Genomic DNA, 17,422 nt, shown 5'->3' with positions numbered 1-17,422 from the left:
GGGTAGTATGTGTATGGAATGAGCTGCCAGAGGAAATGGTGGAGATTAGTACAATTGTAACATTTAAAAGGCATCTGGATGGGTATATGAATAGGAAGGGTTTGGAGGGATATGGGCCGGGTGCTGGCAGGTGGGACTAGAATGGGTTGGGATATCTGGTCGGCATGGACGGGTTGGACCGAAGGGTCTGTTTCCATGCTGTACATCTCTATGACTCTATGACAGGACGTAAACAATATAGTGTTTCGTCGTTCATAAACCTTTAAAAGACAACATCATTTATAGCACTGTGCATTGTCCACTTACCCGAGAATTAGACGGTTGTGGGTTCAAATCTCACTCCTGAGACCTGAGCACAAAATTCAGGTTTCTAATTCCAGCAGACTGTCCACCAATAAATAAATAATTAAGCAATAAGTTAGCTTGCTTAGCACTCAATTGACCCCAACATTATGCTTTTCACAACATAAATGCATTGGTGTAGAGAGAGGGAACGAGTGTGATTCCCATTTTATTTTAAACTTGTGCCTAAAATGGCAGGTGTTATATCTCGGGGCAGGCCAGTGGATCTGCTCTGCTCATGATGGACATCCACTACCCTCAAGGTGGATTGACCATGCTGAACTGCCCATAATGTGCTGGCGAGGTGGATTGGCAATGGGATATGCAGGGTTACAGGGATGCAGTGGGTGGGGGGTGGGTCTGGGTGGGATGCTGTTTAGAGTGGTCGGTGTGGATTCAATGGGCCATTTGGCCTGCTTCCACACTGGAGGGATTGTGTGATTTTAGGATTCTAAAAAGACGTTACCTCCTTCCTTCCTACTTCTGCAGGATTTTAAAACATCACCCCTTCCTGGCCCGTCCCCCTTGCACAAGGTGGCAAAAACCTCTCTATCTTAACACTCCTAACCCAGCTGTGCCCTTTGCTGCTTCTGGGATTGCGGGAGGTGCCAGTTCATCAGATTGGCCGAGGGCAATTGATCATCCTCTGTAACAACCCTTGCGTTTCTACACCATGTCTCCATGTCCCCTGTCCTGACCCATGTGTATTCCTCAACCAACAATACCAGATTGCTTGGTCACTGTTGCATGTGATCGCCTGTGTGCAGAAATTGGCTGCTCCCTACATTAGAGTGCTTCAAAGAGCCCATCATTGGCTGTAAAGCACATCGGGAAATCCTGAGATCAGGACAGTCTCTATGCAAATGCACTTATCTTTTGGTCCTTACTTCAGGATGTTTGTAATCCGAGTGCGTGGAAGCTCAAACCGAAAATAGATTCGGAATGCTCGAATCATGATGAGTGGTCGTGGGATCCGCAGCATGCTTAAAGGTGACATCTGGTCAACTATCTGAGCTACTTCAAAGACCTGAAAAAGTAAACATTAATATTTTGTACTCGAGTTTTACAGATAACTTATGCAAGGCTCAACAATTTTTTTTTAAATTACTTAACCTATTTGGCATGTACCTGTAATACAAGAGACACCCAGAGACAGAAGACCATGAACCCATCAAACACACACCATCGGTCTTTCACATATGAATTGTCACCCTGTGAAACAAGAGTAAACCTTCATCAATAAAAGGAACTGGATGATAAACAAAACAAAAACAATGGTGTCAGATAACAATTTGTTGGAATCTGACTACCTATTTCCAAAGGAAAGTTTTGCCAGGCAATGAGAAAAATATCAGATAATAGTATTCACTGTCCCAGCTATTTGTGCAAACTATACAATGGACCAATAATATCCATTTGCATTAGACCATAATCTGTCTTTTCATTATTTAAGATGGTTTTCTGAATGTGTTCAACTAGCTTAATACAAATGGGTGGTATTAGGGAGGAGTGAATGCACGATTCCTTGATATGTCGTTGAGTCACCAGCAAATGTTTGGAAAAACAAATCAATTTTATCATTTCCATGAAAGTTAAAAACTCAGAAACAAAATGCGTGCAGAGGTGAACTTAAAGTAATGCTAATCATCAGATCCATTTGACACCAAACACATGGGTCATGGCCAAGTATCAGGATTCACTGAAATCAAGTTGAACTAAAGTGGAGTTAATTGAGACAATCAAAATACCCCATGAATTGCACCTTCATAGGAACTAAGTAATTCATCCTGTATTCAGAACAGTAACATTTGCAAACTTTGAAAAACTTTGTGTTTATTCCAATTAAATACAGTTTCTCAAAACAATAGCATTTGAAATGGTTGAAATCTCTACTCTTTAAAGGTAAAGTAGTGCTGAGCGTGTTCAATCCATATCCCAATTCTCTACAATAGTGCAGAACGCATATTTGTTCTATGTTTTTTGCTGTTCCTTTTCTATCGTTGCTGGGGCTATCAGTAGATTAAAAAGCATTAGGAAGGATAGAACACAAAATCCTAAAAAGTTTAAAATTTAAAGGGGAGGTGATGGCATTGTGGTAATATTACTGGATTGGTAACTAAAGGAGGAAAGCAATAAAAATCTGGAATAAAAAGTGAGCCAATAGCGACTGTGTAATAATTATTGTTCATTGTTAAAAAGCCCACCTGGTTTACTAATGCACTTTAGCGAAGGTAATCTGCCTTCCTTACCTGGTCTGACCTACATGTAGCTCCAGATTCACAGTGATGTGGCTGACTATTAAATTAGGAATGGGCAATAAATTCTGGGCTAACCAGTGATGCTCACATCATGTGAACAAACAAAACAAATTACCATAGATCACAATGTGAAATGAAACCATGGACTAAATTCTACACGTCACGAGTGCCTAATTGAAAGCTGTCATGCAAATCTTGCTCCAATAAAGAAAACTTAGTTGCAATCGGCCATCAGTTGCACATGTTGAAGGAAGCATCTGCATTAAATGGAGTCATGCCTTGCACAGTACAGGTTCACTCGGTTTGGTATCCACCAAATGTGACCGGATTGGTTGGGGTTTAAATTTTAAACCTTGTAGGATTTTGTGTTTCTTCTTAATGCTTGTGAAAAGCTGAAACACTGACAAACTGCCTTTTGATCCTCTGTTAACCCCGGCAATGATCGGTAAGGAACTGCAAAAATCATAGAATAAATGTAGATGGTCTTACACGTACCGCTGAGGTGCTGGTGAGACCATATCTGGAGTACCGTGAGTGATTTTGATATCCTTATTTAAAAAAAAGGATATTACCTCATTGGAGATAGCTCAGACAAGGCCTACTCGGAAACTCCCTGGTATGACAGGATTGGCTTATGAACCACAATTAAGCAGTTTGGGTCTCTACTTATTAGAGATTAGAAAGATGAACAGTGATCTCCTTAAAAAATAAGATTCTTAAGGGGCTTATGCTGAGGATGTTTTGCCTCATGGGAGAGTCTAGGTCCGGGGGCTTAGTTTTATTGTACTGGAGGGCTAATTTCAGACTGAGATGAAGAGGAATTATTTTTTTCTCAGAGGATTGTGAGTCTTTGGAATTCCTTGTCAGAGAGCTTCAGGTTAGAGGCTCTGTCTTGATTTTGAGTTTGCGTTTGTTTTTGCTTTGGTGCCCCAGGAAGAGGGCTGTTTTATTTTCCCTTTGTATTGGCTTTGAAAGAGGTGTGTGTGTGTGTGTGCAGGCTTTTAATTTAACCCCGTGCTGCCGCTGTCCCAGAGTACTTGATGGGATTGGTGTAAGGGGTACTTTAAGGCCATTCCTAAAATTCACTAACTCTCCTGAACCATCAATCCCTAACCATCCCTCTAGGATTTAATAAAAATTCTTTCACTGGATGCAGGCCTAAGTCCTTAATTTCTTGACTGCAGTTAAGAGTCAACAGAATGTTCTGGAATCACACATGGACCAGATCAAAAAGGACATCAGATTTCCATCAATTATTTTTTTTTAATGGCAATTGATGGCAGTTGCATGGTCCCCACTAATGAGACCAGCTTTCAATTCTAGATTCTTTGCTAGCTATATTTAAATGCCACCACGTTTTGTGGTGGGATTAGACCCAGTGTGCCCAAACTGTCAGGTGGCCCTCAGAGTTACTACGCCAGTGACACAATGGAACCATCTTCCCCAGATCTGGCCAGCAACAATAATTCACAGGAATTTCAAATTTAAAAGTTGAGTTTTTTCCCCCCTCGGGTCTTCTAAAGGTTATGACCCAGTCTGAAAGTATGATATTCTGCTGTACAATGCAATGGCAAGCATATTCCACAGATATCTGCAACTTCTCTGAGCACAGACAGTGCTGTCAAAAAGCACTTCATCTCACATTATTTGTCATTTTATGAAAGGTGGACTGATGGCCAATCTCCAGTGGAAATAAAAAGAAATAAATAGACGAGAGCCATTTTCCAATGTTTCTGCTTGATTTCACATTTTGAAAGAAAAGTCAAAAAGAGAAAACATCTAAAGTTCCTTCCGCATTTCAATGTCAACTTAATTATACTTTTCAACAACAGCTTACATTTATTCAGCATCTTTAAAATTGCAAATAATATCAGAAGGCACTTCACAGAAGTGTAATCAGACTAAATCTGACACCAAAGTATGCATCAAGGTATTAGGAAAGGTGACCAGAGCTCAGTCAAAGAGGAAGGTTTCAAGGAGCATCTGCATGGAGAGAGGTAAACAGAATATCAGAAGTTACAAGTCCACACAGTTGATGGCACAGATGCCAACAATGGAGCTATTATGGGGATGCTGAACAGGTGAGAATTGGAGAAGGGCAGATATCAGGGTCACAGAAAAATGTGCAATGTCATCTTAATGCATTATAGCTGGCTGACTGCTCTGGACTCAATGGGTGGCAGAAAAAGAGATTGTAACACAAAATAAAACAGAAGGACAAAATGTGATTGGAATCAATGCACAATGTCTCCTTATTTCTTTCATCTAAATATTTTCAAAGTATTGTTTGCATTAGTTAATACATTTGCAATGCTGTACAGCTTTCTACACAATGATATCTTTTAGAAATAAAAAGGGAGAAAATAATTAAGCTCGCACTGAGAAAATAAGCAAAGATTCTCAGGTGCAGCAGCTTCAGGGGAGACCCAAGCTAATCTTACCAGACAGCTGATCTAATAGAACTAGACACCAGTGACCGTAATGGACAGATGTCGGTATTCACTGAACACTGTGCAGCTGTTAGTCAGAAACTTGCGATAATTTGCATTGTACATTAAACTACAGATTTTTCAAAGCAGCAGATCCATGGCATCACCATCACCTGCAAGTTACCCTCCATGTTACACACCATCTTGATTGGAACGATATTGCAGTTGCTTCATCATTGTCTGTTAAAATCGTGGAATTCCCTTCCCTACAGCATTGTGGTTACACCACAGGGACTGCAGCTGTTCAACAAAACAGTCACCATCACCTTCCAAAGTCAATTATGACATGTATAAGTACTGAGCCTGCCAAATGCTGACCCCATAATTCATTACACAGGCAGGAGGCTGGAAGAACACGGCAAGCCAGGCAGCATCAGGAGGTGGAGAAGTTGACATTTCGGGACTGGGGGTGGGTGTGGGGGGAGATGCAGACAAAGGCGGTAGCAGGGACAGGGTGCTGAAGTGATGATAGGTGAAAACAGGTAGAAGGTGGGACCTGGCTGATCAACAGGAGGAATGAATCTGGTTGGTGGCAGGGAACAGTGGAAGAGAGGAGGAGAGGAAGGGGCCCGGAAGGAAGGTGGGGATAGGGAGGGAGGTTATTTGAAATTGGAGAACTCAATGTTGAGTCCTCCAGGCTGTAGGTTGCCCTGGCGGAAGATGAGGTGTTGTTCCTCCAATTTGTGGTGTGGTTCGTTTTGGCAATGGTAGAGGCCAAGAATGGTCCTGTCGGAAAGGGAGTAGTTGGGGAATTAAAACTGGCGTTGACTGGGATCTTTGTGCATGCTCCCAATTTCATCATTCCACTATTATGCCTTTGGATTGGATGCATAATGGCCATTCCTACTCATAATATTATTTCCTAATTTTAATTAGGCTTAGGCACTGCTTCAGCTTTGTGCTATTATTGTGATAAATAAAAAACTCACATTAAATAACCTCCTGCTAAGAAAAAAGGTGTATGGATTCCTAGGCTTTGCAAATTGAGGCATAACATGTGAAAGCAAAGAAATTACACTTAATCTTCAAAAACCATTCATTAGCATCTACTTGGAGTATAGTGTCCAGTTCTGGACACCACATGTAAAATGGAATCTCTTGTTCTAAGAGCTGATGAACTTGATGCAGGAAGCGTACTTTGTTAGGGTAGGTGAATCTTGCATTAAAACAATACTAAACAAATATTTGTGTCAGTTTTTATTGTGGAGAAAGAAATGGAGGCTAGGGTACTCAGGGAAATAAATATATTTGCTTTGAAAACTGTCCACCTTACAGAAGAGAAAGTCCTGTATCAGAGGACGTTGTGGGCAGTTATGGAAGAAATTGTGGGGGCCCTGGCACAGATATTTGTTTTATCCAGAGTCATGGGTGATGTGCTGCAGGGCTGGAGGGCGGCTACTGTTGTTGTTTAAGAAAGGCTGTAAGGAGAAGCCTGAGAGTTATATACAAGTGAGTCTGACATCAGTGGTGGGTAAGTTGTTGAATGGGATTCTGAGAGCTAGGATTTACATGCATTTGGAGAGAGACAAGGACCGATTAGGGATAGTCAGCATGGCTTCGTGAACTGGAAATCATATCTCACAAACTTGATTGAGCTTTATGAGGACATAACCAAAAAGATGGGTGGCACGGTGGCTCAGTGGTTAGCACTGCTGCCTCACAGCACCAGGGTCCTAGGTTCGATTCCAGCCACGGGCAACTGTCTGTGTGGAGTTTGCACATTCTCCCCATGTCTGCGCGGGTTTCCTCCCACAGTCCAAAGATGTGCAGGTCAGGTTAATTGGCCATGCTAAATTGCACAGAGTATTAGGTGCATTAGTCAGAGGGGAAATGGGTTATTCTTGGGAGGGTCGTTGTGGACTGGTTGGGCCGAAGGGCCTGTTTCCACACTGTAGGGAATCTAACCTAATCTAATCTAAAATCTAACTAATAAGGCAAAGCGGCAGACTTTGTCGACATGGACTTGAATAAAGTCCTTGACAAGGTTCTGCACGGTAGACTAATAATGTTAGATCACATGGGATTCAGGGAGAACTTACCAATTGGATACAAAATTGGCTTGATAGTATGAGACAGAGGATAGTGATGGAGTGTTGTGCAGTAAGAATAGATGACCATACCTGCTCAACCATAATCCTCAACACCAGTGTCCCACAAGGCAGCGAACTCAAACCCTTACTATACTCCTTATATGCTCATGATCTTGTGGACAAATTCCAACCCAACTCCATTTACAAGTTTGCTGACATCACCACCCTTGTAGGTCAGATCTCAAACAATCAGGCTTTTGAACAGACCTCATAGAATAGAAACGTCACAGCATCCCAACAGTTCAGAAGCAGGCCATTTGGCCCATCAACCCCATACTGACCCTCTGAAGAGCATCTCACTCAGACCCACCATGTCCTTTGAGTGAATAAAGGAAACAAGTTGCCTTGCCCCCTCTGCCAGAATTGAACCTCTCGACTCACATTGAGTTGAGGACCTTAAGTGGCTAAGGAAGGACCATCTCAGGGCTATTCCTGTGAATAACCCAATTGTAGTCAGGCTTGTCACCTTGCATCACCATGACATCTGTTATCATGCAGGCAAAATGTCACATCAGAGAGGGAGCAGGGGTTGGGGGGGGGGGGGGTGTAGCAGGATGTGTGGTAAACTCCTCAGAGGCACTCTCTGTCCAGCCCTTTGGTTAGGCACTTCAGGCAGAGATCCACATCACCCCCTCTCCTTGAGCTCTTTGATCTAAGACCACCCCACATCATTTCCCTCTGTCTCAGGTCATCAACGACCCTGGGACTCCATGACTATTCTTCCCAAAGCCACTTCTATGGTGCTGCTGGGTGCAAGAGGTGCCAGCCTCATTGGCCAGCAGCTCTTGGAGGGTATAACCCCTTCCCTGAGGAGCAGGCAAGACCCCTGACGCTTCAAGACAATTCTGCATCAGGAAGGACACAAAGACCTCAGAGAGGGGCCATGGAGATTTACTATAATAGTACCCAGGATGAGGGAATTCATTCACATTGAGAGATTGGTGAAGCTGGAATTACTCTCAAAGAAGAAATAATTGAAGGGACATTTATTGGAGGTATTCGTGAAATGTTTTGATAGAGCAAATAATGAAAAACTGTTTTCATTGGGGGGGGGGGTCAGGAACCAGAGGGAACAAAGCACCAGAGAGGAAGTGAGATTTTACTTTTTAGACAGCATAGCAACTTTGTACAGTCTGGAACACCTAATGAAAACGACAATGAAAGCCCGTTCAACAGTAAATAAAAAAAGGTTTTTGATAAAGGAAAAACAAAAAAAAGCCATAGGGAAGGAGCAGCAGGAATGGGATCAACTGGATAACTCCTTGAAAGAGCCAGCACAGGCACAATGGACCGAATAGCCTCCTTCTGTGCTGTCTGACACTGCACCAGAGGCATAACTTGGTCAAATTACTTTTGTCAGGTGGTATGGTGGCTCAGTGGTTAGCACTGCTGCCTCACAGCACCAGGGACCCGGGTTCAATTCCACCCTCAGGCGACTGTCTGTGTGGAGTTTGCACATTCTCCTCATGTCTGTGTGGGTTTCCTCCGGGTGCTCCAGTTTCCTCCCATCATCGAAAGATGTGCAGGTTAGGTGAATTGGCCATGCTAAATTATCCATAGTGCGTAGGTTAGGGGTAAATGTAGAGTAATAAGGTTGGGGAATGGGTCAGGGTGGGTCACTCTTCGGAGGGTCGGAATGGACCAAATGGCCTGTTTCCACACTGTAGGGATTCGAAGATAACTTACATTGTAAAGTGGGAAAATGAAGATGTCTGGTTCATAATTGTTTTGCCTTCATATCTGGACTTTATATACTGCGAGTTGGCACAAAATAATTTGAGACGGGAATGGGGAAAATGTAACGCTAATAGTGAAGACTGGGGCAATGCAGATTGTTGGGATAGCATGCAGGGAGATCTACTCTGCAGTAAGCTATACCAAACCCAGTTCTGAGGAAGGGCCACCTGACCCGAAACAGTAACTCTGCTTTCTTTTCATAGATGCTGCCAGACCTGCTCAGCTTTTCCAACAACTTCTGCTTTTGTTTACCAAACTTAGCCTGGAAGCAACCAACAGTGAAACAGAAAGCGCTCTCACTGCTTTACATGGAAGCCCTTGTTCCTCAGCAGAAAATAAACTGTCGTTTTTAAAAATAAATTGGTAACTACACAACATCCGCCCCCAATCCCAGCACTTCTTCAAAGCCTTAGTGGAGAGCTACATTTGTAAGTGTATAAATCAAGACATCAGAAGTTAAAGGAACAATCGATTCAGCCCAAGCTTCACTCTTGATATATTCATTAAAGCATTCCACTGCATTTTAATATCCCAATTCTCTGCCAGGGTTTTGTTTTAACAAAAAAAGGAAACAAGGCATTAACAATGTTTTACAATACTGAAACAGTAACTGTACTACATACAGTTTTGGTCACCATACTTGGTCAGGATGTAATTGCATTGGAGGCAGGTCAGAAAACGTGCATGAGATTAATCAAGAGATGAAAGGCTTGTCTGATGAGCAGAAACGGAGAAGTTTAGAAGGATGAGAGGAGATCTAATTGAGGTGTACAAGATGCTAGAGAGGCTTAACAAAATATCTGTAAAGCAGATGTTTCCCCTTGTGGGGCAATCCAGAATGAGAGGTGATACTTTTAGACTGGGGGGTAGCTGATTTAAAACAGAGATGAGGAGGAATGACTTCTCTCAAAAGGCTGTGAATCTGTTGGAGTGCAGTGGATGGCAGGACACTGAATAAATTTAAGGAGGAGACAGACAGATTTTTAATTAGCAATGGGTTGGAGTTGAGGCTGAAATCGGGTTAGCCCGGATTGTATTCAATGGTGGAGAAGGCTCGAGGGGCTGAATCAACTACTTCTGCTCCATGTTCTCATAAAATTACAACGTTCATTCATTTAAAAAAATGTGTTTCCTAGTAGGTAGAAAATAACACTGCCTTCTTTTGAGTTGGATCAACAGAAAAAGCTGATATTCTGTTTTACAGCAGAATGATTTGGAACTCAGAATCATGCTCGGCATGGTGTCTCAGGGGTTAGCGCTGCTGCCTCAGGGTCCCAAGTTCGATTCCAGCCTCGGGCACATGTCTGTGTGGAGTTTGTATATTCTCCCCGTGTCTGTGTGGGTTTCCTCCGGGTGGTCTGGTTTCCTCCCACGGTCCAAAGATGTGAATTGGCCACGCTAAATTGCCCATAGTGCTAGGTGCATTAGGCAGAGGGAAATGGGTCTGGGTGGGTTACTCTTCGGAGGGTCGGTGTGGACTTCTTCAGCCGAGATGCCTGTTTCCACATTGTAGGGATTCTAATTTAACAGTCTGACAATTTGAGAACTCGAAAACACAGAGTCAAACACTGACCTGTCAAAAACCGTTTGTTTGCTCTAAACAGTGTTGATTGTATTAGAGTAGAGCCGTGTAGTGGTTATGCTATTGGACTCAGTTCAGAGACACAATGAAGACACAAGTTCAAAGCCCATCACAGCAGTCTGAGGCATTTAAATCCAGTTAATTAAATAAAACTGAAAGTAAACCTGGTTATCAGTACAAAACTACCAGATTGCTGTAAAAACCCATCTGGTTCACTAATGTGTCAGAGGAGAGGAAATCTGTCAACCTTATTAGGCCTGGCTGATAGGTGCTTCCAGAGTCCCTGCAATCTGGTTGAGTTTTAACGTCCTTCGAAAAAGCCATTCAGTTCTATTAAGTGAGAAGTTCATTATCATCTACTGCAGGGCAATTAGGAATAAGCAATAAATTATGGACTTCCACAGCAAACACCTCATGGATGAATTTAAAAAACAATCATTTAATTACAGGCACAGCAAAACTGGCCAAAGTTCGTGTCAAATAATTTACGGTTTTTTCTCAGTGCACCAACCAACCTGAAAATTCTTCAGCCACAAGGAAGGCTGCTTTGACTTACTACCTACTTCTGCCCACGTTACTATTAGAGCTAAAGAGATTCAAGAGTTATTTAATAATCAACCGAGACTTTGGGCAGGTCTTGCAGTGCTGCTGACATTTCCTGGTCTAACGGTAGGTGCATAATAAATGTGTGTGTCATGGTTCTGGCATATCTCAGCTCTGGCTGGGAAGCAGTTCTGCTGGATGTTAACTTGACAACATGCTTCATTACATGTTTCCAGTACAATAGTCTTTCACATCAACTGACAAATCTTCTGGGATGACACTAATCTGAACAGCTCATTCATGAATACCTTGACTATACTTCCTTGACTTCATATGACACTGTAAAACTTGACAGCTTTGGTAAAACTCTTTTGTATCACTGTTAGAATAACTCTTGCCACGATAACGGCCATGCTTTCTTCATTTTATAGACAAATTAGAAACAACAGTAGACCTAATTGATCCCTCTAGTCTTTTGATTACCTCATAACTGATCTGACTTGAACCTTCCTATCTGCCCCCATACCCTTTGACTCCTTTGTCAGTCTACACAACATAAACAGGTACTGCTAGAGAGGCTCAGCAGGTCTGGTAGTATCTATCAGAAGAAAACAGAGTTAAGGTTTTGAGTCCAGTGACTCTGCATCAGAACTGCTTGTTAAGAGCTCAATTGACCCAAATATTACCCTGCTCAAACCTTAATATAACTGGCATGGGCAGCCAGGCCAAAGTGGACGGTCTGTTTGTGTTCAACATAATCATAAGTGCAGGAGAGAAGGGGTGTACCACTTTCGGATGGTGCCCTGTGCATTTGGTGCACCCCCAGAGAAGAGAGTTACCTCCCCTCCTTCTCTCCTGCACAGTCTTTAAACCCCATTCTGTCTACCCCTCCAAACCCTCTTCCTCCCTCACTAAATTTTGCTAAACCCTCCCCATCCAGACCCCTTTACTCAGCTGGGTTTGAGGCTCCATTCTATCCAGTAGCTCCATTAGTGAGCTCTGGCCTTGCCAGGAGTGGTGGACCTGCTGGCTGGTCTGACCCTGACCCAAGATGTCTTGGGATACATTAACATGGAAACACGTAAAAGAAAATGTGAAGCACACATAGATCCTCAGACAAATTGCCAACAGGAGTTTAGTAATAATGGGCTCGCCACCTGGCATTATAGCAACTCTTCTCATTGAAACATAAACATACCTTGACTATGCCACGAATGTGCATCTTTGCAATCATCTCGGAAGTGTACAGAAACATCAGGAGCGTGTCCAAGGCAAACGTCACATACTGAAGAGGTGGATAGTGCTGAAATGTCTTGGGAGTGTTCATGCAGACGGAAATAACGCTGATGATGGCACAAACTCGCAGCAAAGAGTGAACCCACTGCACAGAAAGAGAAAGTATTAGTAACTAGTTGTTTCCTTTGAGGTACAGTGAAATCTAGATAGTACAGATAGCCACTGTGGCAGGAAACAACTGTCTTTCCTTTACAGGTTATGGTTGAACATAACTGAGGAGATTGTGAGGCGATCCAAATCCCAGGTACATGCAGGCAAGGAAGGAATCCCACCATTCATTATGACCTTCAAACTGATACAGTGCAACACCGTACAGTGTGACATCCTATGTGTAAACCAAGGATATGGTGCATCAAAGGTCATTTATGCAATGTTATGCACATTTATGGTTTAATGTCTGTTGAATCAGTTACAAGTTATTTCAATCTCTCAATAAGTATCTATTTTAGAGTGTCCAACCTTTGGGACTGTTCATTTAGAAAGGATTCACTGTACATCACTGGTGCTACTTTCAATATAGTCCACAGCTTCAATACACTGGATAGTTAAACTATTTACATGATAATTGTCAGTCAATAAATGTGTTAGGATCCATACTTCCACTCACTAATCAGATCAGCTTTATCAGCAATGATAGAAACATAATAAAATAACAGCAGGAGCAGGCCATTCAGCCCTTCAAGTCTGCTTCACTATTTAATTTGATCATGGCTGACCATCTAACTTAGTATCTGGTTTCTGCTTGCTCTGCATACACTTTGATATCTTTAGCCCTAAGAGCTGTATCTAAAGCTTTGGAAACATTCAATAGTTTGGTCTCAACTACTTTCTGTGGCAGAGCTTACACCACAGTCCAGGTGAAGAAATTTCTCTTCATCTCAATCCTAAATGGCCAGCCCCATAACCTTAAACCATGGTTCTGGATTTCCCAGTCAAGGGGAACAGCATTCCTGCATTTACCCTATTAATTCTTGTTAAAATTTTAGACATATCTATGACATTACCACCCACCCGACCCTCAATTCTTCTAAATTCCAATGACTACCATCTGAACCAATCCAGTCGCTCTTCAAACATCAGCCCTGCATCCCAGGAATTAATCTGATAAACCCTCACTGCATTCACCCATAGCCAAAACATCCTTCCACAAATAAGTAGACTAAAATTGCACACAATACTCTAGGTCTGATCTTATCAAGGCACTTTACTATAGCAGCAAGACATTCCTGCTCCTGTATTTCAATCCTCTGCTGTGAAGGCCAAAATACCAATTACCTTCTTTACTGTCTGTTGCACCTACAAGCTTACTTTCATCGATCTGTGTACAAAGACATCCAATTCTTGTTGCACGTCCCCCTTTCCCAACCTATTGTCATTCAAATAAAAATATGCTTTCCTGTTCTTGTTACCAAAGTGGATAATTTCATATTTATCCACATTATACTTAATCTGCCATGCATTTGCCCATTCATTCAACTTGTTCAATCAACCAGCTCACATTATCAAGACTCAAAAAAATCCCATTTTCTGTGATTAGTCAACACTTGGTGAACAATGCAGCGTGTGCCACAAGCTGCATGACACACAATTGAACATAATCATTCAAACTTGTAAGGTGGCAATTTTATGCTTACTAGAAGTGACATACATTTATACACGGGGATCTGCTTTCTGCAGAAAAGAATTTATTCAAAGCTTGTGTCTTTTTAAAAATGATCCAGAAGCTAAAAGATCTCATCATTCACTCTATGTCAACGACTCAGCCAAATAGGGCCAATTTGCCAACCCATCTTTTTCTCCTTTGATATAAGTTGTTGCGATTGTTTGAAATTTGGCAGTATTGACCCTCTTGAAGACTGCAAGGCAAAAATCTTTGGGAGCATGTCTCTCTTTTCAGCAACATTCAAAACTATTTTCTTTTTCTTTCAGTAACATCTGAAATGTTACTTCTTTTAATCAACCAATTATAAAAGATAGTTCAAACATTCTTCACATTAGATCTAATACAACTCCTAACAGATATCATGCCTTTCTTCAAGAAGTTTTGAAGTGATTTTCCATACCTGTTTATAATATTTTATTTACATCCATATTACCTTGCACTTAGAGCAATTCTTTCACCAACTCTGTACATTTTTGCTAACTTATTTCACACAAAGTGAAAAATCACACAACACCATCATCAGCCAGAGCTCCAAAAGCTAGTGCTTCCAAATAAACCAGTTAGACTATAACCTGGTGATGTGTGATTTTTCATTTTGTCCACCCCAGCCCAACACTGGCACCTCCAAATCACACACAAAGTGAATTCAACTTCCACGGTTTGCAATATTTGACCAGTTTGGAGCCAATTACAAAGGCAAATTGAGCTATAGACATAGGACTGAAGGGTCTGTTTCCATGCTGTACATCTCTATGACTCTATATCTTAGGTATGCTTTTTTTTAGATTAGATTCCCTACAGTGTGGAAACAGGCCCTTTGGCCCAACAAGTCCACACCGACCCTCCGAAGAGCAACCCGCCCAGACCCATTCCCCTACATACACCCCTGACTAATGCACCTAACACTACGGGCAATTTAGCACGGCCAATTCACCTAATCTGCACATCTTTGGACTGTGGAGAAACCGGAGCACCTGGAGATTAAGGCACTCCACTCAATACTTGTTCCTCTCCCTTAAAACAGACATTACCCGACAAGATCCTTATAGAGACTGTGCAGAGTGGGTTTACCAAACTGGTACTAGGGTTATGGTGACATAAAGATACCAGAGAATCTATACTAGTTCAAACATTTGATAGAGATGTTTAAAACTATGAAGAGCTTTTCCATTTACTCATGGGACGTGGGTGTCGCTGGCCGGCCAGTATTTATTGTCCGACCCTAGTTACACTTGAGAAGGTGGTGGTGAGCTGCCTTTTTGAACTGCTGCAGTCCACCTGCTGTCAGGGAGGGAATTCCAGGATTTTGCTAAATACAGTGAAGGAATGTCAGAATTGTGAGTGGCTTGGAGGAGAACAAGCAGGTGGTGGTGTTCCCTTGCATTTGCTGCCCTTGTCTTTCTAGATGGAAGTGGTTGTCGGTTTGGAAGGTGCTGTCTGAGGATCTTTGGTGAATTTCTACAGTGCATCTTGTAGATAGCACACACTGCTGGTACTAAGTGTTGGTGGTGGATGGAGTGGATACAGTACCAATCAAGCAGGCTGCTTTGTCCTTGGATGGTGACAAGCTTTTTCAGTATTGATGTTGCACTCATCCAGGCAAGTGGGGAGTATTTCATCATACTCCTGACATGTGCCTTGGAAGAATTGGAAAGGGTTTGGAGAGTCACGAGATGACTTACTCACTGCAAGATTCCTAGCCTCTGACCTGCTCTTGTAGCCACTGTATTTATATGGCAAGTCCAGTTGAGTTTCTGGTCAGTAATAACCTCCAGAGTGTTGAGAGTAGAGGGTTCAGTGATGGTAACATCATCGGTATTGAATTGTCTCTCATTGGAGAGGTCTGTTACCTGCCCGCGACCTCTTTATTTCCAACTGCCACCGAGACATTAACCACCTCAACCTGTCCACCTCCTTCCCCCACTCTAACCTCTCACCCTCGCAATGCGCAGCCCTCCACTCCCTCTGCTCCAATCCCAACCTCACCATCAAACCAGCGGACAAGGGGGGGGGGGGCGGAAATGCAGTGGTAGTTTGCCACAGTGATCTCTACACCGCTGAAGCCAGACGCCTACTTGAAGACACCTCCTCCTACTGCCCCCTTCACCATGACCTCACTTCCCATCACCAAACCATCATCTCCCAGACCATACACAACCTCATCACCTCAGGGGATCTCTCATCCACAGCTTCCAACCTCATAGATCAGGAACCCTGTACCGCCTAATTCTACCTCCTACTCAAGATCCACAAGCCTGACTACCTTGGCCAACCCATCGTCTGTTCCTGCCCCACTGAATTCATCCCCACTTACCACTATACTGTCCTATCCCCCCAGTCCAGCAACACCCCATATACATTCGGGACACCATCCATGCCCCCCACCTCTTCCAAGACTTCCATTTCCCCGGCCCCCAACGCCTCATCTTCACCATGGACATCCAGTCCCTCTACTCCTCCATCTGCCATAACCAGGGCCTCCAAGCCCTCCGCTTCTTCCTCTCCCGACATCCCCACCAGTACCCTGCCACTGACACTCTTATCTGTTTGGCCAAACTGATCCTCACCTTCGACAATTTCTCCTTTGAATCCTCCCACTTCCTCCAGATGAAAGGGGTAGCCATGGGCACCCACATGGGCCCCAGCTATGCCTGTCTCTTTGTTGGCTACGTAGAACAGTCTATCTTCCGTGGTTACACCGTCACCATTCCTCACGTTTTCCTCCGCTACATTGATGACTGCATCGGCACCACCTTGTGCTCCCGTGAGGAGGTGAATGATTCATCAACACATTCCAACCTGACCTTAAATTCACCTGGACCACTCTGACACCTCCCTCCCCTTCCTGGACCTCTCCATTTCCATCAACAGTGACCAACTCAACACTGACATTTTCTACAAACCCACCGACTCCCACAGCTACCTGGATTACACCCCGTCCCACCCTGCCTCCTGCAAAAATGCAAAACCCTATTCCCAATTCCTCCGCCTCCACCGCATTTGTTCCCAGGAAGACCAGTTCTACCACAGAACACACCAGATGGCCTCCTTCTTTAAAGACCACAATTTTCCCTCCCACGTGATTGATGATGCCAGCCAGCGCATCTCATCCAATTCCGCACCTCCGCCCTCGAACCCCACCCTTCCAACCGCAACAAGGACAGAACACCCCTGGTCCTCACCTTCCACCCCACCAACCTCTGTCTACATTGCATCACCCTCCGCCATTTCTGTCACCTACAAATGCAGCATTTAAAGATGGACTGTTTGTGAATGGCGCTGAACATTGCGCAATCAGCATCAAGCATCCCCACCTCTGACCTTAAGACGGGCATTGATGAAGCAGCTGAAGATATTTGGGCCTAGGATACAACCCTGAGGATCTCCTGCGGAGATCTCCCGAAACTGAGACGACTGACTGC

General features: G+C 43.3%; 1 protein-coding gene across 4 annotated transcripts in view; it reads right to left on the bottom strand.

Moving 5' to 3' along the window:
* The window catches only part of nalcn (sodium leak channel, non-selective), a 296,924-nt gene that overhangs the window by 266,731 nt on the left and 12,771 nt on the right, over positions 1 to 17,422 (bottom strand). For all 4 annotated transcript variants that reach the window (XM_087987922.1, XM_043691273.2, XM_043691274.2 and 1 more), the window contains exons 3-5: positions 12,240 to 12,422; positions 1,471 to 1,554; positions 1,230 to 1,369 (exon numbers count right to left, since the gene is read on the bottom strand). In XM_087987922.1, coding sequence (XP_087844048.1) covers positions 1,230 to 1,369; positions 1,471 to 1,554; positions 12,240 to 12,422 — 407 coding nt within the window. The remainder of the gene's footprint in view (positions 1 to 1,229; positions 1,370 to 1,470; positions 1,555 to 12,239; positions 12,423 to 17,422) is intronic.

The sequence above is a fragment of the Chiloscyllium plagiosum genome, unplaced genomic scaffold (assembly GCF_037043375.1).
Source record: "Chiloscyllium plagiosum isolate Xiang-an unplaced genomic scaffold, Cpla_swu_hap1 HiC_scaffold_6, whole genome shotgun sequence".
NCBI classification, from domain to species: domain Eukaryota; kingdom Metazoa; phylum Chordata; class Chondrichthyes; order Orectolobiformes; family Hemiscylliidae; genus Chiloscyllium; species Chiloscyllium plagiosum.
Note: the sequence above shows the minus strand (reverse complement) of the source record. Positions and strands in the feature narration are given on the sequence as shown.